The sequence below is a fragment of the Danio rerio genome, chromosome 6 (assembly GCF_052040795.2).
Source record: "Danio rerio strain M-AB ecotype USA chromosome 6, GRCz13ab, whole genome shotgun sequence".
Taxonomy (NCBI): domain Eukaryota; kingdom Metazoa; phylum Chordata; class Actinopteri; order Cypriniformes; family Danionidae; genus Danio; species Danio rerio.
The window spans coordinates 55,560,100-55,585,000 of NC_141026.1; the positions used below are offsets into that span (position 1 = coordinate 55,560,100).

The following is a 24,901-nucleotide window of genomic DNA, read 5'->3' on the forward strand; positions in this document are numbered from 1 at the left end:
CAGTGAAGTCCTAGTGAAGGACCTGCAAACTGCCAAGCAATAGATCCGTAAGCCATTTGTCAACAAATCAAGTGAATCCAGCATGTATGTGCAAGAAGATCAACAGATCACAAATGATGATGACCTTTTTTAGGGGCTGTTCGATTTATGGCATCTTTTCTAATGTTCGCGCAAGTTCTTTATTTACAGGTGTGCTGCTTGCTTGTGCAAGTTGAGTGATGCACTCATGCCTTCCAGACGTACCCAGTTGAATGAATGCTGCGAGGAGGTTGTTGCTAGATCAGATATGATTGTGGCCGGATGTTAATGATAATTATTTGTATTATTTATTAAATTTTCCATTAATTGAATTTTTTTAAACGTCTACGCCAAGCCCAACCCTAAACCTTACCATCACACTAAAGTCAAAAAAGTAGCTGTACCAAGTATTATTTATGTTATCTATTAAATTACTCAATAAGTTGTATTTTGTAATGTCTACCCCTAACCTAACCCTAAACCTTACCGTCACACTAAAGTAAAAAAGTAGTTGTACCAAGTATTATTTATGTTATCTGTTAAATTACTCAATAAGTTGTATTTTGTAATGTCTACTCCTAAACTAACCCTAAACCCAACCGTCACAGTAATATAAAAATACTGTTATGCAATACTATTATGCACAAAAATGCTGCTATATTGCACTTCTAGATGGCCATGTATTCTATCTAGACTTTATCTGCGGGGGGCACACCGCGAGTCATGTGACAAGAACTGACCGATCAGCTTCAGCATGTATGGAATATACACATTTTGGTCGACTATTTATCTCAGACAAACACAGAACAACCAAACACTGCAGTGCTTTGTAATTTTCTCCGTAAATAAAACTTGTATTAGAGTGACAGCTTATCATTATTGAAAACGGTTGATGGCCGTTATTACAAATCAGTTATTAGAAATGAGTTATGAAAAGTATTATGTTTAGAAATGTGTTGAAAATCTTCTTTCCATCAAAAAGAAATTGAGGAAAAAAATAAACAGGGGGGCTAATAATTATGACTTCAACTGTATATTAGGACTGTCAAATGATTCAAAAAATTAATGTGATTAATCACACTTTTTTTGTAATTAATCATGATTAATCAAGAAATGCCATATTTATTACAGAAGTAAAAACACCGGCATGTAAGTGCCATTTAAATTTCAAAACAATCCATCAATAACAAACTAAATGCTTTCCATGTTGGATTCTAAGTGGACTACACACACACACACACGCACGCACGCACGCACGCACGCACGCACGCACGCACGCACGCACACACACACACACACACACACACACACACACACACACAGAGAGAGACAACGCGCACAGTGCCAGTGAGTGAGAGGGATCCCTTCAGATTCATCATTACATTCATTGCGTTCATCAAATTTGCTTAAACTAAGCATTCTAAAGTATGGCTGTATTTAGGCAAGGATTCTGACAGAGGAACGTGAAGCAGACGCTTTACAAAAGGGGGGAAACACGTCAAACTTAATGAAACATTTGGGGGACGCAGCTTAAGGGCGGAGAAATGTCTGTGACAGCTTGCAAATTCATCTGGCACTTTCATTCACACAGACACCAATACTCAGCAATGATGATTAGGATAAAACTGATCAAGAGTCGACCATGTAAACAGCGATTTTTGATTATCTTAAATGACCACGCGAGTCCCGAAATGCGGATGTTTTTCTTTCTGTTCGCCATGCGGTATCAAATTCCATTAACACATCCTGAATGAAAATATGCTGTATGAGAGTGAACTGCTGAACTGCAGTTAAAGTCTAAATATTAAAAATGAAGCACCCGAAACTGCATGAAACTCTGGAGGAAACGCAGGATAGCCTGAAGATGCGACATTAATTGTTTTATACTGAAACTTTCCATCTGAAAGGGCGTCCTTGGTCTTATCCATATTTCTTTGCCTGGTGATTTCTAAAATTTAAATAAATTTGCTTAAACTATTTGAATTAACATTTTATTCATAACCCACAGAAGATAGTTAATCGTTGCGTTAAAGAAACAAAAACAAACAAACAAAAATCAGCCATCAGCTTTTAATTATTATATTTAAATGTAATTAAATTAATAAATGACAAAAAAAAACATTATATGTTGCATTTATGTGTTTTCAATATGCTCATGTTTATATGGGCCTATAGTTGTGTCTGCAACGTTTATATACTTACAGTATAACCATTTTGAAAAATGGGGGTCGCGAGTCACTGACATTGTTATTTTGGGGGTCGCTGGCTGAAAAGTTTGGGAACCCCTGGTGTAGCGGATGAATGTGAGGACCGGGAGAAACACTCGCTATTCTGCTGTCCAAGGCAGCCGCCTAGGTCGCCTCTATGGACGGGCCAGCCCTGAACACATGTCAGCCACAACAAGAAAAAAAAAAAAATAGCAACTGCGTAATTTGCGTTATTTTTTTTACGCGTTAAATTTTTCTAATTAATCACGTGCGTTAACGCGCTAATTTTGACAGCCCTACTGTGTATACTACATAAATCCAGTCTTCTATTTAGTCACAACCAATAGTTGAAAGACACATCTTTGTTTTCTCCAGTAAATGAATATAATGCATATATCAACATATCTTCAACGCTTGAGTGCATCTGCTTTCAAAAAATCTTTCAAAGTCCTTCACGCTCCTCTCGATCAGCATCTGAGCGGTCTTCAAAGTTTGCATTTGGCTAACCTAGAAGTCTGAGAATCCCGGCGTCAGGTGAAACGTCAAAGCGGCCTGCGTTTCTCCTCCATCTGACTCACGGCTCCGCTGACAAACACATTACCCCATCCGTCCGTCTCCAAGCGTCTTTGTGCAAGCGTTAGCAGATCCTGGGCTTTGTCTCAAGCCATTTTTAGCCCGGTGCTCAATCTGAGCGCAGGGAGACAATGAGCGATGCGCGGCCCCGACAACAAAATAAATAAATAAGCGGAGCATCTGTCCACTGCTGATAGAGGCTGACATATAGAAAACACTAGTGAAGCCTTTTTCACTTTTCCACGTGCAATTAAAAAGGCATTACACCTGACAATCAGAGCCGGAGATTGATGGACGCGGTAAAGCTGTTGACTTGAAATCGGGAGGTGATTGGCTGTCATGCAGACAGGTAGTTAGCGCTTTGTGTTAGTGTTGAGGGTCTCTTCTGCGCTGGTAATCAGGCTGAAGAGCTGATGTGAGAAGTGTTGCCAGGTGCTCCGCTATAGTGCGTTTTGAAGCATGGCTAAGCTCTGGAAACAAAAATGGAAAAGCCCTGGCGGGGAACGCACAACATAAAACGCTAACCAGCGCACGCCACTGCAAACCTGCTCAGTGAACTTTAACCCTCATTTTGGAGGCCAAGCCAGTCTTAATGCCACTGGAGAGAACTCTGACTATTATAGGACAAATAGAGCTGAAAGACTGTGCAAAGCCAACACTAACAATGACTTGCAGAGAATGAGCCTTTGGCAACTGAAGAAGATAGTTTAGATGTTATTTTTAGTCCAAAAAAACAGAGGTACTATGTTTATTGGTTTAATTATAAAAGTCTTTAAATTAGAATCAGATTAATGTGTATTTGAAAAAAAAAAACTGGAAGATTTGTATATCTTATATATATCTTATAGATATATATATATATATATATAATACATTTGTTGTGTCTTCTATTATTTTCAATTATCAGTATTTTATTTAAAAAATATACAATTTTTATTTAAATTTAATTATATATAACATTAAAACTATATATATATATATATATATATATATATATATATATATATATATATATATATATATATATATATATATATATACAGCTAAAGTCAGAATTATTAGCCCCCTTTTGATTTTTGTTTTCTTTTTTAAATATTTCCCAAATGATTTTTAACAGAGCAATGAAATTTTCACAGTATGTCTGATAATATTTTTTCTTCTGGAGAAAGTCTTATTTCTTTTATTTCGGCTAGAATACAAGCAGTTATTAATTTTTTAAAAAACATTTTTGGGACAAAATTGTCATCATGGAAAGATAAAATAAATCAGTTATTAGAAATATATACAGTTGAAGACAAAATTATTAGCCCCCTATAAAATATTTCATTATTTTTCAAATAACTCCCAAGTGCTTTTTAATGGATTAAAGATTTTTTCAACACATAATTTTTAAACATAACAGTTTATTTAGGAAGCTTTGAGTGTTTGTAAAACAAACAGAAACACAATTATAATCAAAAATAAAAAAAGCTTGGAGGTCAAAATTATTAGCCCTCTGATGTTAATAGTCAATAGTGTAACCCTTTTGCTTGATAACAGCCATCAGTCGTTTATTGTAGCTCTCAACAAGTTTCAAGCATGTCTCCTGAGGAGTGTTAGCCCATTCTTCCTTAGCAAATCTCTCCAGCTCTTCCAGATTTGTTGGTCTTCTGGCATGAACTCTAGACTTCAGTGTCCCCCACAGATTTTCTATTGGATTCAAGTCTGGGCTTTGTGCAGGCCAGTCAAGGACTTTCACTTTGTTCTGTTGAAGGTAGTTCTTTACCAGAAGTGAGGTATGCTTTGGGTCATTATCATGCTGGAATACAAAACGTCGACCCGAACCAAGTTTTGTTGCAGACTGTTTGAGGTTATTTTTCAAAATCTTCTGGTAGTCTTCCTTTTTCATGTTTCCTTCAACCCTGATAAGATTCCCAGTTCCACATGCATTGAAACATCCCCATAGCATTATACTCCCACCGCCATGTTTCACTGTGGGAACGGTGTTCTTTGGATTAAATGCCTCTCCCTTCTACCTCCAAACATAGGCAACATCTCTATGGCCAAAGAGCTCTAGTTTTGTCTCATCTGACCAAAGGATACGTTTCCAGTATTCATTATTTTTCTCTAGATTGCCCCAGGCAAACTTCAGTCTAGCTTGGAGGTGTGTCTTTTTTAAAAGAGGAGTCTTTCTTGGTCGACAACCTTTCAGTTCACTCCTGTGCAGGGCTCTAGTGACCGTCTTTGCTGAGACATTAATTCCAGACTTGGCTCATTCACTAGTGTCTTGGCAGTTGTTCTTGGGTCTTTAGAAACCTCTCTTACTAATTTTCTTTCCAAAGTTTTGGAAATCTTTCGCTTTCTACCTCTGCCAGTCATGTTCTCCACAGTGTGGATCTCATTAAACTTCTTGATAATACTTCTCACGGCACTTCTTGACACTTGAAAACGCTTTGATAAACATGTATATCCTTCTCCTTCTTTGTGAGCCTCAACAATTCTTTTTCTCAAGTCTAAACTTATTTCTTTTGTCTTTGTCATGATGACAGAATGCATTATCGTACTATTTGTTTTTCAAGACACCAGTTTTAAGCTTTAAGTGCAATTTAAAGGCTTAATTAGGTTAATTACCTTAACTAGGCAAGTTAGTGTAATTAGGCAAGTCATTGGACAACAGTAGTTTTTTTCCTGGAGCCAATCAAACAAATAATTACTTAAGAGGGCTAATAATATTGACCTTAGCAGTTTTTACTTAAAAAAATATATAAATAATTATTTCACCCAAAATAAAAGAAAAAAAACCTTTTCCAGAAGAAAAATACAAAAGGAAATGCCGTGAAAACAATTTTCTTGCTCTGTTCAACAGCACTTGTGAAATATTTGTAAAAGAATACAAATTTCATAGGAGGGCTAATAATTTTGACTTCCAACTGTATATATATATATATATATATATATATATATATATATATATATATATATATATATATATATATATATATATATATATATATATATATAATTATTATTATTGCATACTATACAGTGAAAACAATAATATTAATACATTGAGTTATAATTAAAAAAGCTATTTTCAATAACAGTTGTGCTGCTTAATATTTATATTGAAACTGATACATTTTTATTTCCAATATTCTTATGACTGAATATAAAGTTTAAATAAAAGCATTTAATAATTGAACGCATTGGTTCTTAAATAATAGTATAAAATGCAGTTCATGAAAAGCATAATTCTTTAAACTCTCAGCTTTTGCACTCCAAGGAAAAAGTCACACAGGTTGGGATTGACCTGACAGATGTAGTTTGATTATTTAAGTAAATTACAAGTATCTTACAGCTCCAGTTTCAAATCAGCATGCTCGCATCGCTTTTCTCAAACAGCAAAGCACACACACTATGACATCAGACAGCTCAAAATTAATTTTCGCACCCCCTTTGCGGGAAACATAAGGGCTACACTAGTATTCTTTGTATTCAAAATTCATTTTGCAGCTCTGTTTGGTTTGATGCAATCAATTGTCGGTGTGCTCGATTCAGTTTGTACCGTGTTTGCTCATGTTCTTACTTCTAATAATGCTGCCCTGTCTTTCTGCTCAAACAAACACACATTTCCATGAATACAGTTTCAGTAAACACAGGAGGCATAATTGGAGGTTAAGAGCAGCGCATTAGAAGCAGCGATAAAACTCCAATAAAAAAACATAATGAAATTTTCCAAGCCTAACAGACACACATGCCTCATAAACATATTGCAAATGATGAAAAAGCAATGGAGTAAATGAAGAAAATGGCTTTTTATTGGGATTTAATGTGTGCCCTGTTCATGTTAAGTGTAAATGTTCAAATTGATAATAAACAAAACAAAAAGGAAGAGACCAAGTACATGCTGTAGATATTTTAAAATGTTTGCTGATTATGAAATATTATCTAAAATAACATTCCCTATTTATTTAAATATTAATATTTTATTAGAATTGTAAATTGAAGATGTCAATTAAATTATATATATATATATATATATATATATATATATATATATATATATATATATATATATATATATATATATATATATATATATATATATATATATATATATATATGGAGATACTGTATGTGCCCATGTATATGTTTTTAAGAACCAACAAATATATACCTTGGACTATTTTTTCTTGCAGTTTTTGTTTTAGAGGATGCTGTCTGTGAGCTGTGCTCATCTAAACTATACCACACTGATGCTGTGCTCATCTCCACTATACCACACTGACGCTGTGCTCATCTCCACTATACCACACTGATGCTGTGCTCATCTCCACTATACCACACTGACGCTGTGCTCATCTCCACTATACCACACTGACGCTGTGCTCATCTCCACTATACCACACTGACGCTGTGCTCATCTCCACTATACCACACTGACGCTGTGCTCATCTACACTATACCACACTGATGCTGTGCTCATTTCCACTATACCACACTGATGCTGTGCTCATCTCCACTATACCACACTGATGCTGTGCTCATCTCCACTATACCACACTGATGCTGTGCTCATCTCCACTATACCACACTGATGCTGTGCTCATCTCCACTATACCACACTGATGTTGTGCTCATCTCCACTATACCACACTGACGCGGTGCTCATCTCCACTATACCACACTGATGCTGTGCTCATCTCCACTATACCACACTGACGCTGTGCTCATCTCCACTATACCACACTGATGCTGTGCTCATCTCCACTATACCACACTGATGTTGTGCTCATCTCCACTATACCACACTGATGCTGTGCTCATCTCCACTATACCACACTGACGCTGTGCTCATCTCCACTATACCACACTGACGCTGTGCTCATCTCCACTATACCACACTGATGTTGTGCTCATTTCCACTGACGCTGTGCTCATCTCCACTATACCACACTGACGCTGTGCTCATCTCCACTATACCACACTGATGTTGTGCTCATTTCCACTGACGCTGTGCTCATCTCCACTGACGCTGTGCTCATTTCCACTATACCACACTGAAGCTGTGCTCATCTCCACTGACGCTGTGCTCATCTCCACTGACGCTGTGCTCATCTCCACTGACGCTGTGCTCATCTCCACTATACCACACTGAAGCTGTGCTCATCTCCACTGACGCTGTGCTCATCTCCACTATACCACACTGATGTTGTGTTCATTTCCACTGACGCTGTGCTCATCTCCACTGACACTGTGCTCATCTCCACTATACCACACTGATGTTGTGCTCATCTTCACTATACCACACTGATGCTGTGCTCATCTCCACTATACCACACTGACGCTGTGCTCATCTCCACTATACCACACTGACGCTGTGCTCATCTCCACTATACCACACTGACGCTGTGCTCATCTCCACTATACCACACTGACGCTGTGCTCATCTCCACTATACCACACTGACGCTGTGCTCATCTCCACTATACCACACTGATGCTGTGCTCATCTCCACTATACCACACTGATGCTGTGCTCATCTCCACTATACCACACTGATGCTGTGCTCATCTCCACTATACCACACTGATGCTGTGCTCATCTCCACTATACCACACTGATGCTGTGCTCATCTCCACTATACCACACTGACGCTGTGCTCATCTCCACTATACCACACTGATGCTGTGCTCATTTCCACTGACGCTGTGCTCATCTCCACTATACCACACTGACGCTGTGCTCATCTCCACTATACCACACTGATGTTGTGCTCATTTCCACTGACGCTGTGCTCATCTCCACTGACGCTGTGCTCATTTCCACTATACCACACTGAAGCTGTGCTCATCTCCACTGACGCTGTGCTCATCTCCACTGACGCTGTGCTCATCTCCACTGACGCTGTGCTCATCTCCACTATACCACACTGAAGCTGTGCTCATCTCCACTGACGCTGTGCTCATCTCCACTGACGCTGTGCTCATCTCCACTATACCACACTGATGTTGTGTTCATTTCCACTGACGCTGTGCTCATCTCCACTGACACTGTGCTCATCTCCACTATACCACACTGATGTTGTGCTCATCTCCACTGACGCTGTGCTCATCTCCACTATACCACACTGACGCTGTGCTCATCTCCACTGACGCTGTGCTCATCTCCACTATACCACACTGACGCTGTGCTCATCTCCACTGACGCTGTGCTCATCTCCACTATACCACACTGATGCTGTGCTCATCTCCACTATACCACACTGATGCTGTGCTCATCTCCACTATACCACACTGACGCTGTGCTCATCTCCACTATACCACACTGATGTTGTGCTCATTTCCACTGACGCTGTGCTCATCTCCACTGACGCTGTGCTCATCTCCACTATACCACACTGAAGCTGTGCTCATCTCCACTATACCACACTGATGCTGTGCTCATCTCCACTATACCACACTGACGCTGTGCTCATCTCCACTATACCACACTGATGCTGTGCTCATCTCCACTATACCACACTGATGTTGTGCTCATCTCCACTATACCACACTGAAGCGGTGCTCATCTCCACTATACCACACTGACGCTGTGCTCATCTCCACTATACCACACTGACGCTGTGCTCATCTCCACTATACCACACTGATGTTGTGCTCATTTCCACTGACGCTGTGCTCATCTCCACTATACCACACTGACGCTGTGCTCATCTCCACTATACCACACTGATGTTGTGCTCATTTCCACTGACGCTGTGCTCATCTCCACTGACGCTGTGCTCATTTCCACTATACCACACTGAAGCTGTGCTCATCTCCACTGACGCTGTGCTTATCTCCACTGACGCTGTGCTCATCTCCACTGACGCTGTGCTCATCTCCACTATACCACACTGAAGCTGTGCTCATCTCCACTGACGCTGTGCTCATCTCCACTATACCACACTGATGTTGTGTTCATTTCCACTGACGCTGTGCTCATCTCCACTGACACTGTGCTCATCTCCACTATACCACACTGATGTTGTGCTCATCTCCACTATACCACACTGATGCTGTGCTCATCTCCACTATACCACACTGACGCTGTGCTCATCTCCACTATACCACACTGACGCTGTGCTCATCTCCACTATACCACACTGACGCTGTGCTCATCTCCACTATACCACACTGACGCTGTGCTCATCTCCACTATACCACACTGACGCTGTGCTCATCTCCACTATACCACACTGATGCTGTGCTCATCTCCACTATACCACACTGATGCTGTGCTCATCTCCACTATACCACACTGATGCTGTGCTCATCTCCACTATACCACACTGATGCTGTGCTCATCTCCACTATACCACACTGATGCTGTGCTCATCTCCACTATACCACACTGACGCTGTGCTCATCTCCACTATACCACACTGATGCTGTGCTCATTTCCACTGACGCTGTGCTCATCTCCACTATACCACACTGACGCTGTGCTCATCTCCACTATACCACACTGATGTTGTGCTCATTTCCACTGACGCTGTGCTCATCTCCACTGACGCTGTGCTCATTTCCACTATACCACACTGAAGCTGTGCTCATCTCCACTGACGCTGTGCTCATCTCCACTGACGCTGTGCTCATCTCCACTGACGCTGTGCTCATCTCCACTATACCACACTGAAGCTGTGCTCATCTCCACTGACGCTGTGCTCATCTCCACTGACGCTGTGCTCATCTCCACTATACCACACTGATGTTGTGTTCATTTCCACTGACGCTGTGCTCATCTCCACTGACACTGTGCTCATCTCCACTATACCACACTGACGCTGTGCTCATCTCCACTGACGCTGTGCTCATCTCCACTATACCACACTGACGCTGTGCTCATCTCCACTATACCACACTGACGCTGTGCTCATCTCCACTGACGCTGTGCTCATCTCCACTATACCACACTGATGCTGTGCTCATCTCCACTATACCACACTGATGCTGTGCTCATCTCCACTATACCACACTGACGCTGTGCTCATCTCCACTATACCACACTGATGTTGTGCTCATTTCCACTGACGCTGTGCTCATCTCCACTGACGCTGTGCTCATCTCCACTATACCACACTGAAGCTGTGCTCATCTCCACTATACCACACTGACGCTGTGCTCATCTTCACTATACCACACTGACGCTGTGCTCATCTTCACTATACCACACTGACGCTGTGCTCATCTTCACTATACCACACTGACGCTGTGCTCATCTCCACTATACCACACTGACGCTGTGCTCATCTCCACTATACCACACTGTGCTCGTTGACTGCAGCATCCGTGTATTAGCCTGATGAATCCAGATGTGCGGTTTCTGCATGGGTTCCACTCCGTAATTACCCTTCCACTGAGACCCAGTGATGCCATTCCTTCCCACTCATTACCCACAGTCCCCAGTGCCCGGCCAGGTGACATGCAGATGGGCCATCACAAACACACACACACCAAACCACAGATCACCACAAAACACCCTTTCCACCACATGCCCACTAAACACACACACACACAAACACAGAGCCAATCATCCCTATATGTAGATTTCCGACGCTGCATTGGGCCCCCTTGCTATAAAAAAATATATAATAACAAGAGAATTTTGTATTCAGTTTTTATTTTGGCTTGCCGTGATTGTGAAAACACTATAATATGGGTAGGAAAATGTCTGCAATTGCATTCTTTTCCTTTAAAGTCAAGTGCTGTCACCTTCATATGTAGCTTCCAAATTATTCAGTTCATGCAACATTATGTGACTGTCAGACATGCTCCCTAATTTTAAAGAGACATGCTGAGCGACTTCTGTGTGGGAATGGACAATTTTGGAATTTGGTTTGTGCTTAGAAGAAAAAACATTTTGAAATTTGATTACTTGATTCAGTTTATGAATATTCATTCTTTTAATAATCATTCATTTATTCATTTATTCACTTTCTTTTCTGCTTATTTCCTTTATTAATCTGTGGTTGCCACAGTGGAATGAACCACCAACTTATCCAGCATATGTTTTACAAAGCAGACGCCCTTCCAGCTGCAACCCAGTACTGGGAAACACCCATACACACTCATTCACACACATACACTATGGCCAATTTAGTTTATTTAATTCACCTGTATCACATGTGTTTGGACTGTGGGGGAAACCCGGAGGAAACCCACGCGGAAACACCGGGAGAACATGCAAACTCCACTAAGAAATGCCAACTGGTCCAGCAGGGGCTCAAACAAGTGACCTTCTTGCTGTAAAGCGATTGTGCTACACACTGCACCACGTGACAGCCTTTAAAATGACCTAAATTGATAAATTTATTTGCACTTTTTAGGCTATTCATTTATATTTTATCACATCACATCCACATATATCAAATAATGAAATTACTATTTAGGTCAATGTGAGTGGATTGCATTGTGAACAACTAGCAGATTTGAAAAACGATTCCAACTAGTGTGACAATTAGCATTTTATGAACAACATTTCCTGCAAAAACAGTACACATATACACTCACCGGCCACTTTGTTAAATTTCTAATCAGCCGATCACATAGCAGCAACTCATTTAGACATGTAGACATGGTCAAGACGATCTGCTGCAGTTCAAACCGAGCATCAGAATGGGGAAGAAAGCTGATTTAAGTCACTTCTAACGTGGCATGGTTGTTGGTGCCATACGGGCTGGTCTGAGTATTTCAGAAACTGCTGATCTACTAGGATTTTCACGCACAACCATCTCTAGGGTTTACAGATAATGGTCTGTAAAAGAGAAAATATCCAGTGACGGCAGTTCTGTGGCCGCAAATGCCTTGTTGATGCCAGAGGTCAGAGGAGAATGGCCACACTGGTTCCAGCTGATAGAAAGGCAACAGTAATTCAAATAACCACTTGTTACAATCGAGGTCTGCAGAAGAGCATCTCTGAACGCACAACACGTCCAACCTTGAGGCGGATGGGCTACAGCAGCAGAAGACCACACCGGGTGCCACTCAGGTCAGCTAAAAACAGGAAACTGAGGCTACAATTCTCACAGGCTCACTAAAATTAGCCAATAGAAGATTGGAGAAACGTTGCCTGGTCTGATGAGTGTCGATTTCTGCTGCAGCATTCGGACGGTAGGATCAGAATATGGCATCAACAGCATGAAAGCATGGATCCATCCTGCCTTGTATCAATGGTTCAGGCTGGTGGTGGTGGTGTAATGGTGTGGGGGATATTTTCTAGGCACACTTTGGGCCCATTAGCACCAGTTGAGCATCATGTGAACACCACAGCCTGCCTGAGTATTGTTGCTGACCATGTCCATCCCTTTATGACCACAGTGTACTCATCTTCTGATGGCTGCTTCCAGCAGGATAACACACCATGTCATAAAGGGCAAATCATCTCATACTGGTTTCTTGAACATGACAATGAGTTCACTGTACTCAAATGGCCTCCAAAGTAACCAGATCTCAATCTAATAGAACACATTTGGGATGTGGTGGAACGGGAGACTGGCATCATGGATATGCAGCCGACAAATTTGCAGCAACTGCATGATAATATCATGTCAATGTGGACCAAAATCTCTGAGGAATATTTCCAGTAGCTTGTTGAATCTGTCACGAAGGATCTTTAATACTGTAAATAAATAATTCTCAAGTTCCATGATTTTGCTTGCAAGTGTTGATTCTGAACAGAGCAGAGAATACGACTGACAGATGTGACTAAAAATAAAGAGGAAGGAGAAACTCTGCAAATGAACAGCATTCAGCAGGTTTGATCGCTATACAATACTGTACACTTCAGGTTAAAGCAGCAAACCGGCATCTAAAGGACAGACAATCTCACGTCAATATGAAAGAGCGGCCTCTTTTCGTCAAGGCTGCAGGGCCTGAAAAACCTCATCACAAAAATGTCCCATTTCCAAGCCCATGACAGAAAACACATTTCCCAGGAAGGTGCTCCAAAAGTGAAAGCAAGGATTGACATTGTAATGTGCCTCGTGCTGCTTTGATTGTGTTGCGTTCCCTCAATAGGAGAAAGACATTAGAATTCATGAGGTACTTTTATCACGGTGCGGCATGGGTAAAAATCAATGCATTACCTGGAGAGAGAGAGAGTGTTTATGCTCTCTGACCTTGTCTCTCGGTCTCAGGCTCCATTTACACTACTGTGCTTTCATTTTAACGTGCCATTTTAAAATGAAAACAACCATCGCCCATACTTCTGATGAGACCTACATGACATGAAAATCCCTTCAGAAGCTAAAAGAAGATATCAAATTGCATGAAATTGGAAGCATTCTTTATAAACAATATAATAGTAGGTGATTAAAATGTTAAGATTAAGTTAGTAGCAAATTAATGCTTTAAATGTTTCCTTTATTGAAAACAGAACTTGGCAAAATCTGTAATGTATGTAACTATGATTGAAGGCATTATTATTAGCCCTCCTGTCAATTTATTATTATGTCATAACAGATTATTATCTATTATTATAGTGCACTTAGTAGCACTTAATAGCACTTAGGAAATATTTTTCGCATGAGGGCTAATAATTTAGCTTTATATCAGTATCATATATATAGTTTAAATAAATATTTAAAATAATAATGTTTTAAAAGTTTTAAAAACGATAATAAACTAAATCCATGCAACACATTTTGTCCAGGTCAGTGTCCTCAGCAGTAAATACATGGAGCACTTTTAAACAAATGTAATTGTAGGAAAATAATTAAACCATCATGGTAAATCAAGTTAAAAAGGACCTTTTTAAATAAAAGTTGAAAGTTTTATTGAGATGGATTGTTGGCGATTGTATGGCTGTTGGCCAGATTGTGTTGCAATACATGAACAAAGGAAAATCAAGACCTGATTAAAAAAGATTAAAGACCTAAAACACAACATTTGAGTAAATTTAAGACTTTTTCAGGCCTAAATTTTTGATTCAAGGCATTTTAAAACTTTTTAAGAGCCCGTGGAAACCCTGGATACAGAATACAGTGTCCATATGTAACGCTCTGACATTTATTTTTGGTCATACAGGTAAGACATAATTAGAAACTAATTAGTTTATAGGTGAATTAAATAAACTAATTTGGCCATAGTGTATGAGTGTGCGTGTGAATGAGAGTGTATGGATGTTTCCCAGTGCTGGGTTGCAGCTGGAAGGGCATCCACTGCATAAAACATATGCAGGCTTTGGCGACCCCTGATGAATAAAGGGACTAAGCTGAAAAGAAAATGAATGAACGAATGAACATGAGCATTAACATACATGTAACAGAACTCAATGGAATGGCCATACAAAAGGAGCTTGACCAATCAGGGAGAGATATAAAACAATCAACCAATAAGGGAGTAAATGTGGTTCATCTGACTCTGCACTAAAACAAAAACAGAGTCTGTCGCATTTCCACAAGTACATTATCCGAACAAAAGTTGAGTCTCTCACAGCCTCATTGCGAAAATGAGCCAATTAAAGGCATTTATCTGAGCTCAAATGATGCAGTCGGATGACACATTTCCCACTGTCACAGTCTGCAGGAGTAATGCATATTAAGATGTTAAGGCTTTACTGAATTGTAGTGACTTCACTTCCCTTTAGATGCTTGTGAACAGGTGTGTGTGTGTGTGTGTGTGTGTGTTGATAGGATTATTATTTTATGGGCCACTGCTCTCTCGGTTCTCCTCTGGATGTGTTCTTCAATAGATTGCATTAAGATTAAAACACTGCGGCCTAAAGCAGGTGAGCTGTGGAAAAGAGATGTTGTCGTCTGTTTATTCTGCTTTTCATTTGCTTGGTTATTCAATAATTTAATGCCGGGATCGGCTGATCTGTATGGATGGATGACCAGTGGGTTCGTTCTTTAAGGCCCTTAGAAAGATAAAACTAGCAGGAAAATATAAAACATGCAGAGAATTCAAAACACTCCAGAACGGTTAACATGATATATTTTGACATTTTTAGATTCTTCGCTTTTACATGTTTATTAAAGGTTATACGCTAACAAAAGTAAGTATTAGCTATGGTGCTATTGCATTTTTTTCACACACACAAAGGAAATTTTTCAGTATAAATTGAAATCGCAGAATTGTCATGGTTCTACAGCTTAATATTTATTCACCGGCCACTTTATTAGGTACACCTTACTAGTACCGGGTTGGACGCGTTTTTGCCTTCAGAACTGCCTTAAACCTTCGTCTCATAGATTTAACAAACCACTGGAAATATTCCTCAGAGACTTTGGACCATATTGACATGAAAGCATCACAGAGTTCCACCACATCCCAAAGGTGCTCTTTTGGATTGAATTCTGGTGACTGTGGAGACCATTTGAGTACAGTGAACTCATTCTCATGTTCAAGAAACCAGCCTGAGATGATTCACACTTTATGACATGGTGCATTATCCTGCTGGAAATAGCCTAAGAAGATGAGTACACTGTGGTCATAAAGGAATGAACATGGTCAGCAACAATACTCAAGTAGGCTGTGGCATTGGCACAATGCTCAATTGGTTTTAACGGGCCCAAAGTGTGCCAAAAATATCCCTCACACCATTACACCACCACCACTAGCCTGAATTATTTATACAAAGCAGGATGGATCCATGCTTTCATCCATGCTTTTCATTCCATTCTCCTCTGACCTGTGGCATCAACAAGGCATTTGGGGCCACAGAACTGCCGTCACTGGATATTTTCTCTTTTCAAGATCATTCTCTGTAACCCCTGGAGATGGTTATGCGTGAAAATCCCAGTAGATCAGCAGTTTCTGAAATACTCAGACCAGCCTGCCTGGCACAATTCCCTTTCTTTCCCATTCTGATGCTTAGTTTTAACTGCAGCAGATCGTCTTGACCATGTCTACATGCCTCAATGCATTGAGTTGCTGCCATGTCATCGGCTGACTAGAAATAATGTGCGTTAACAAGCAGTTGGACAGGTGTACCTAATAAAGTGGCCGGTAAGTGTACATTACAGATAGTAAATACTATGATAATTTAAAAATAAAATGAAAAACTGCTATGATATTAAAAATAGTATGGTATTTATTTGTTTGCTCGTCGTAAACATTACAGTAATGTACATTTATTTGTAACCGTTTTCCAGCAAACCAATAGAAGTCATATTAATACTGTAGTTAAATAGCACTATGTAATAGCATATTACAGTAATATGTCCAGAATATCATGGCATACAATGGTAAACATCATTAAAACCATGGTTTGTTCTCTAGACAATCAAATATTGCTTAAAAGGGTCTAATAATATTGACCTTAAAATGGTTTTTTTTTTAATTAAAAAAACTGCTTTTATTTTAGCTGAAATAAAACACACAAGACTTTCTCCAGAAGAAAAAATATTGTAGAAAATACTGTGAAAAATTCCTTGCTCAGTTGAACATCATTTTGGAAATATTTGAAAAGAATACAAAAAAACACAAGAGGGACAATGATTTTGACTTCAACTATATGGTACGTCCAATGCTACCATTTTACTATCATTGCACATTTTTGAAAGTATCACTATCAGGAATGCATCATGCTTGAAATATCTATCAACTAATAAAGCTAAAGAGTTACTAAAAGGGCATTTGCACTGAAAGAGAATCACAGTTTCTTCACCAATGTTTCATTTGACACATTCACAGAGGGCAGAAATCCGGCCTCCATCATGTTTCGGCGGCTGTTCGTGGCATTTGAGCAGCTGCCATAATATTTACTTAGGAGCCAGATTGACTTTTCTGAGAAATCAATATGTGCTTTGGCTGTGCTGAATATCTGCTACACTGGGCTGATCCTGCATGGTAATGGCTTCTCTGTAACGCTCAGATAACAAAACACACACCTCTGTCTGTTTCTCCTTCAAACTCCTGCGATCAATCGTGCTGTCGCTCTTGCTCTCTCCTCTAAACGTCGCTCTCGCTCTCCGCTGTCCTTCGCTAACGCGTGTGGACATACGTTATAATAGAGGCGTGTTAATAATTCACGTCAGAGCAATTGGAGACAATTAAGTGTGTTGACTGGGCCATTCATTTTGCAGTCAGAGTCAGAGTTGATGAAGTGAGTGTCAGAGAGCTGATCTTTCTTCAACACTTTCTCAGCCACATCGAGAGCACTATCAGACCAGAACTGATGGAGGCTTTAAGTCTGTGCGAATCAGACATTCTTATGACCTTTGCTTTTAAGTTGCAGATTTATTTTATATGTTTATTTTTATCAGGAACGATTTCCTTCGGCTTAGTCCCTTTATTTATCAGAGGTCGCCACAGCGAAATGAACCGCCAACTTATCTAGCATATGTTGTACACAGCGGACGCCTTTCCATCTCAACCCTATGTGGCGTTTAACTGCTGTATTAGCCAATCCACATCCAAAACTTCCCATCTAATAACAGCTCAGTATAGTAAAAGTTTGCTGTGAACTCCTGCACATCAGCTGAGCTCAGCAACAGCGCACTATCCCTGTGAAGAGTGTAATACCCAATGACAGTGTGTTTGCTCATAATCACACAGACCTGACCTGACACATCCAACACCCTGCTGCCACAGAATGCCAATCACAGAGCAGCACCGGTCACCAAGCAACAGTGTGTGTGTGTGTGTGTGTGTGTGTGTGTGTGTGTGAGGGGTTAAAGAGTAGCGAGCAGACATACACTTACATGCGCACACACATAAGAGCCGTTTGATACTCTCTGATACCTGCAGAGAGATCTAAACATTCAACTAAACACTGAGCACACTGGAGAAATAGGAAATTACATTATCACAAGCACAGACACATACACGCATACATACACACATTTACTTGCAACTAGAGAGCAGGAGAATGGGATCAATATAATTACTATCTTGATATAAATTTTTAAAAAAATGTAAACATGAAATAAAATAAAACAAACAGATCTACATTACAGGTGACGCAGTGGCACAGTAGGTAGGGCTATCTCCTCACAGCAAGAAGGTCGCTGGGTCGTGCCTCTGCGTCCTCTGTCTCGGAGTTTGCGTGTTCTCCCTGCATTCGCGTGGGTTACCCCCACAGTCCCCCAATGGTTTCCCCCACAGTCCAAAGACACACAATACAGGTGAATTGGGTAGGCTAAATTCTCCGTAGTGTGTGTGTGTGTGTTTGTGTGTGTGTTAATGAGTGTGTGGGGATGATTCCCAGAGATGGGTTGCGTCTGGAAGGGCATCCGCTGCGTAAAACCGTGCTGGATAAGTTGGCGGTTCATTCTGCTGTGATGACCCCGGATTAATAACGGGACTAAGCTGAAAAGAAAATGATTAAGATAAGATAATATGGAGACTGTGAAATACGTCCCGGGAGGTACATATTTTTTGTTGTTTTTGTTTTCGTGAATCTGCGAGAGGCCGCTGTGCGCTTTTTCTCATCGCAAGTGTCTCTCACGAGTGCCATTCACGCCCACGCTGTTCTCGCATAAACCCACCAGAGGCCGCTGTAGACTGGCTGAATGAGTGACTGGGCAACTGGCCAATCAACTGACCCACCCTCCTCCCTCCCTAAACCCAACCAATTTTACCGATTGACCCACCCACGCGCTTACTTTCCTAAACCCAACCGACAATTAATAAAAACCGTCCAGAAAAAGAAAAGCCCTCGTCTGACTTTTACCATGTTTTTTGGATTTTACCACATTCTCACTCTGTTGTTCACTTGTTCTTTTTAGTTTTTGGATTTTGTTTTTGTCTAACCTGATTTCTGAAACCGCTCTTCCCTGGACTCGAACCTGGGTCGTCGTCGTTGTGGTCAACTCCTTTCTGCATTTCAAGTCCACCGAGCTACATGACGAGCAAACTGGACAAACTAGTTTTGTCGAGAAAGCCCTCCACACGGAGGTAAGCAGTCAGCTGGTAAGCGCCAAAAGGAACGTCGTCATACCGCCCCGTAGCGTTGGCTTTAAAAAATGAAATGCAGCCATACGTACCTCCGGCTACATAATTCACAGTCTCCAGGAACGTCCGCGGGACTATGTTTTTTAAAATGAGCCTGTGCTGCGTTTAACCACAACCACTTACCTCACTTACTCATCAAATCCTCTCCTGACCACACACACACCACAATCCCTATATAAAATGACTTATTTAGTGTGTTCAAGACAAACGACGGTCCACATGAGCTCCTTTTATCAGTTTGGTCAAACCACACACACACACATACACACACAGAACACAGCCTGTAGTCTCGCTCATATAAACACAGCAGCGGTGTGTAGCATAGCGCCTGCTGATAGCAAACTACAAACCAATTCATCATCCCTGCGCTTATAGAGCCGCTGTGATTCCTACACACTCGCAACCACATTTAAAGCAACTCATTAAGTGTGCAGAGCAACAGAAACAATGTACAGCTCGCTCCGGCTCATCAGCAACATTAGCGCTTTGTCAGCCGAACAAGCTAACTAGCGGCCTACTCGTGTTGTGCGTCTTTAGCTTCCTACAGGTATATTGGGGATTGTTTTCTCTCTTTTTGTGTGCTGTAGACACTCTCCTTGAGTGTGAACTTAATTACCCTGTCAAAGAAGAGGCTCATTAGCGCCTCGCTACGACTCTGCGAAACACACGCTCAACCAGCCATGCTAGCACCTGATAACAAGTTGTTTTCGATTTAACACCATGCTTTTTTTGCCTCTAAACAGCATTTTGTGTCTTCATTAAGTAGACAGAGATGTATTTCAGTGGGATATTGTCTTTTTGGAGAGGTGATGTGGCGTAACGGCTAAAGTTGCACTTTTGTGCTCTGGATGAAGACGCTGAACCGCAGGCTAATCCTGAGGGGATTGTTCCTGAAACAAGTGAACTGCAGTTTGCTCTGGATGAAAGCAGACGCTACATGCACTACCTGCTAAGTGCTTTGGCTTGGACTAATGCACTCTGGTCATGTTCATTTTCGTGTAGTACACACTCAGAGTATGTACTTTTCTGTTGATGAGAATTCAAACAAGAAAATGTGATTGTGTTGGAAGATTTTGCCTGTTTTTGTGTGTTGGAGAAGATCCACATCATAAAATATTTTAATAATGCTTATGTTAGCATATCAGAGCTATTATCTGTATCATTGCAGCTACAGCCAAAACATATGATGGCAATTATTTTTTTTCTAATAAAGGTGCAGTAACACCTAGTGGTTAAACTAGGTATTGCATTCCTGATCCAAAGCAAATGCAAGTGCAGGTTGCTAGATTGAGGACCAATAGTGTGCCTGACTATCGAGCCTAAATACTGATTTAAGGCTGATTTAAATCCTTTCTAAATAAAAGCAAAGACATGCAATAGAGTGAATATTTTCCATATTAAAATGAGTTTTTTTCCTAACCAATACCTGGAAATTATATATTAGAAATGGCTCCTGTTTCTTGCAGCTGAACAACAGAAAACTGACAAAACTGAAAACCTTAGGTACACCTCATGTGCTTTATTCAGTGTTAAATGCTAATAATGTGAGTTAAGATGTCATTTTACATCACATTTATTGCCATACTACTGAAAGCAGCAGCAGATAGTTCACCTCAAATCTTGAAAATAAAATAACCTGTGTGAAATTGAAGTTTACAACTGAGACTCAGTGCAAGCCAACACATATCAGTGATTCAGCATCTACATTTAATAATGTTAAAGAGGTTTATTATGTATTATTAGATTATAAACCTTACCATTTTGCTGGAGTGCAGTAAGTGCACTATTCTGTGCTTCTGAATGGCTGTATTTAAATGTTTCTATTGTGTTTCATCTGGTGCAAACAGTCAAATTGTTTATCACTGCAAATAATCAATATTATTTTCTAAATAATAACCACCTTATGTGGAATTCTGAATCTGCGTCTCATTTCGGAGTCTGCAACTGGCCACCAGAGGGCGCATTTCGGTCATGGGATGCTTTGAGATCCGTAACAGACATTTTCAAAGCAGAATATCTGACTTTAGCATTGTTTTTTAGATAAACAAGAATGTTCACTTAGCACGTTTCTTAAATATCTGCAAACATAGTATGATGTTTTTATGCTTTAGAAGAGTTAAAAACATTCAGCACCTTTAAAAATTATGAATAAAATATATTGATTTGTTATAAGTAATAATAAAAACTATATAAAGGCTTTGGCAATACAAATGCACAATTAATGAAATAACACTTCATAAAATAAAAATAAATAGTTTATACTAAGTATAAATAAATAAACAAATAAACAAACAAACAAATAAACAAATAAACAAATAAATAAATAAATAAATAAATAAATAAATAAATAAATAAAAATAGTTGAAGCCAGAATTATTAGCCCCATGTATATTTTCCCCCAATTTCTGTTTAACGGAGAGAAGATTTTATCAACACATTTCTAAACATAATAGTTTTACCAACTCATTTCTAATAACTGATTTATTTTATCTTTGCCATGATGACAGTACATAATATTTTACTAGATGTTTTTCAAGACACCTCTATACAGCTTAAAGTGACATTTACAGGCTTAACTAGGATAATTAGGTTAACCAGGCAGGTTAGGGTAATTAGGCACGTTTATGTATAACTTGCCTAAAGGGGCTAATAAAAGGGGCTACTCCCTACAAATAAATATTAACATAATATACAGTAACATAACAACAGTTTTGGCATTGTTGTGAATGCAGAACATTTACTTTTACGTCAAATCACAATATCAAATCTTCCATATAAAATATGGGAACGCTTGCGAATGAGGCTGACCTGCAGAAACCAACTGGACCTTCACTAAATCACACTGTAAACTACAGCAGTCTGACTTCATCTGAACTTCCCACACTTGCTCGCTCTTCACAGCAGAGGCGAAAACAATGAGCTGAAAGCCATTCAGAAAGGATTGTGTGTGTGTGTTTGTTTGTGTGAAGGCGATGGGACTCACCATGGTCGTCTCCTCACATCATACAGGTCAATCTTGTTAGGTGCTTTCCATTTAGTGGCTAGAAGAAAACAAGACACGCTCAGGGTCTGGTAACACAAACGCATGAGCTGAGCTGTATCCTGCCTGTTCCTTACACTAAAAGGAAGTCTTTTTCTGTCGTGTTTCTAGTCTGAATATTTACAAATTCTTAAATCAAGAAGCATTTACTAGACAAGCACAAAATATTGTCTTGTTTTCAGAAATAATATGTTAAAATTAAGTGAGTTTGTCATTAAGCTGAGCAAAACAATCTGCAAATGGCGCAAGCAAAGGAATCTTGTTTTTGATTTGAAATAACATCATTGCTCACCTCGCTGGTAGATTATTTTTTGCTTGTCTAAATAAATGATTTTTAAAGAATTTTTAGATACAGCGGGGAAAATAAGGATTGAACACGTCACAGTTTTCTCAGAAAACATATTTCTAAAGGTGTCGTTGACTTGAAATTTTCAACAGATGTTGATAAAAAACAAAGAAATCCATATACAGATATCACCACTTCAATATATTCCCTGTGTCGCCATGTTTGCTGTTGGCAGTAGTGAGTGCGCCTGCAGCTTTGGGCCATTGGATGGCACTTTAACCATGGATTTTCAGCTTTGCTTTTTCATACTACTAGATAGGACGGTACTGTATGTGTACCTTTATGATGTGATCAATTAAAATAAGTGCCTTATTAAATTGCGTTGGGGTGAAAATATGTTCGATTCCTAAATGCTTTAGTTTTGTTTAGAATATGAAAAAATCTCAATACATGCAAACAAACTAATAAATTAAACACAGATTAAGCTGGCATTCGTTAAAGCAAGGTACAAGATGTGTTTAACAATCTATGCAAAGAAAACAAATCTAATTAGTTTACAAATTAAGTTATGAGTAACAAATCTAAATGAATAGGGGAAAAAGTATTGAACACTTGAAGAAAGGGAGGTGTAGAAAGGCAGTGAAGGCCCAGACAGCAGCTGAAATCTCTCAGTAACTGTTCAGCAACCCTCTGCCCTTCCTCAGTGTAAATGAATATCAGCTGCTTCAGTCCAACATCTACATTAGCAGGATGATGAAGATGAAACCAGGGTGGACATTTTAGCAAGGCAATGATCAGATCATTTGAGAGAAAACTCTCAAATGCTTTCAGAAAAAGAAAATCAAGCTGTAGAATGGCCCAGCCAATCACCTGATCTGAATCCAATAGAGAATACAAAATAAAGCTCAGATTTGGTAGACGAGACTTACAGAATCATCAAGATTTTGACACTCTGTGAAGTCTGTGAAAAACTCACACCTGAGCAATTCATGTGACGTCATTCTCCATATGAGAGGCGTCTTTAAGCTGCCATCACCAAACAAGCCTTTTATATAAAGTATTAAACACATTTCAGTAGTTCAGCACTTTCTCCTCGTGCCATTTCATTGTTATTACACAAGACTCATTTTGCAGATGTTTTTGTTTTGTTTTATTTGTATGTTTGTATTGTTTGGGTTTTTACCAAAATCTGGTTCAATTCCATGTCAACAGCTCCTTTAGCAAGATTATTACCAGGAAAAAAACATGATGTGTTCAATACTTATTTGCAGTATACATACCATGAGGCTTTGCTTATGGGAATAACTTAAGTCTTTGTGAAATCCGAATGACAGTGTTTATTTTGCTAGCGCACATTGTTATTCTTTAGGTGAAGAATTAATCTGTGCAAGTTAATCCACTGAAAGAATTGCTTTGGTAGTCTTTAATCAAAGCCTGATCATTTGCTTCTGCGTTTGGATTGGCTCCTTCTCTGATGACATCAGACACATTCAGCCACAATATTTTTAGCCACGCCCCTCTTATTGTTAATTTGCCAAGAGGGATATTCAGGCACATCAACATATTAAAATAAAAGTCTTCAAACTAAACTATAAGTGACGTGTTTATAAAACACAGGGTTCAAATAGGTGTCATTATTCTCCTCGCAGTTCAGTCATTGAGTTTTAATTAAAAGCCAACTGATTATACTCAAATAACTTTCAGCAGGCCATGAATAACCTCAGAAACTGAAAAACTAGTCCTTCTAGACCAATTTTACAGGCAACAATGGGTGTTGTTCAAAAGTTTTAGGACATCTGCGAGGAAAGGTTTTGATCTACTTCAAATATTGTAATAAAATGTAAATGGTCATAAAAAA

The 24,901-nt window shown here is 39.5% G+C and overlaps 1 protein-coding gene across 5 annotated transcripts in view; it reads right to left on the reverse strand.

The window, feature by feature from the left end:
- The window catches only part of cacna2d2a (calcium voltage-gated channel auxiliary subunit alpha2delta 2a), a 453,173-nt gene that overhangs the window by 103,115 nt on the left and 325,157 nt on the right, over nucleotides 1-24,901 (reverse strand). For all 5 annotated transcript variants that reach the window (XR_015492768.1, XR_015492769.1, XM_087255552.1 and 2 more), the window contains 1 exon segment: nucleotides 22,701-22,758. Coding sequence is in view for 3 of the 5 variants with exons in the window: in XM_087255552.1 (XP_087111678.1) it covers nucleotides 22,701-22,758 (58 nt within the window). In the remaining 2 variants the exon portion in view is untranslated.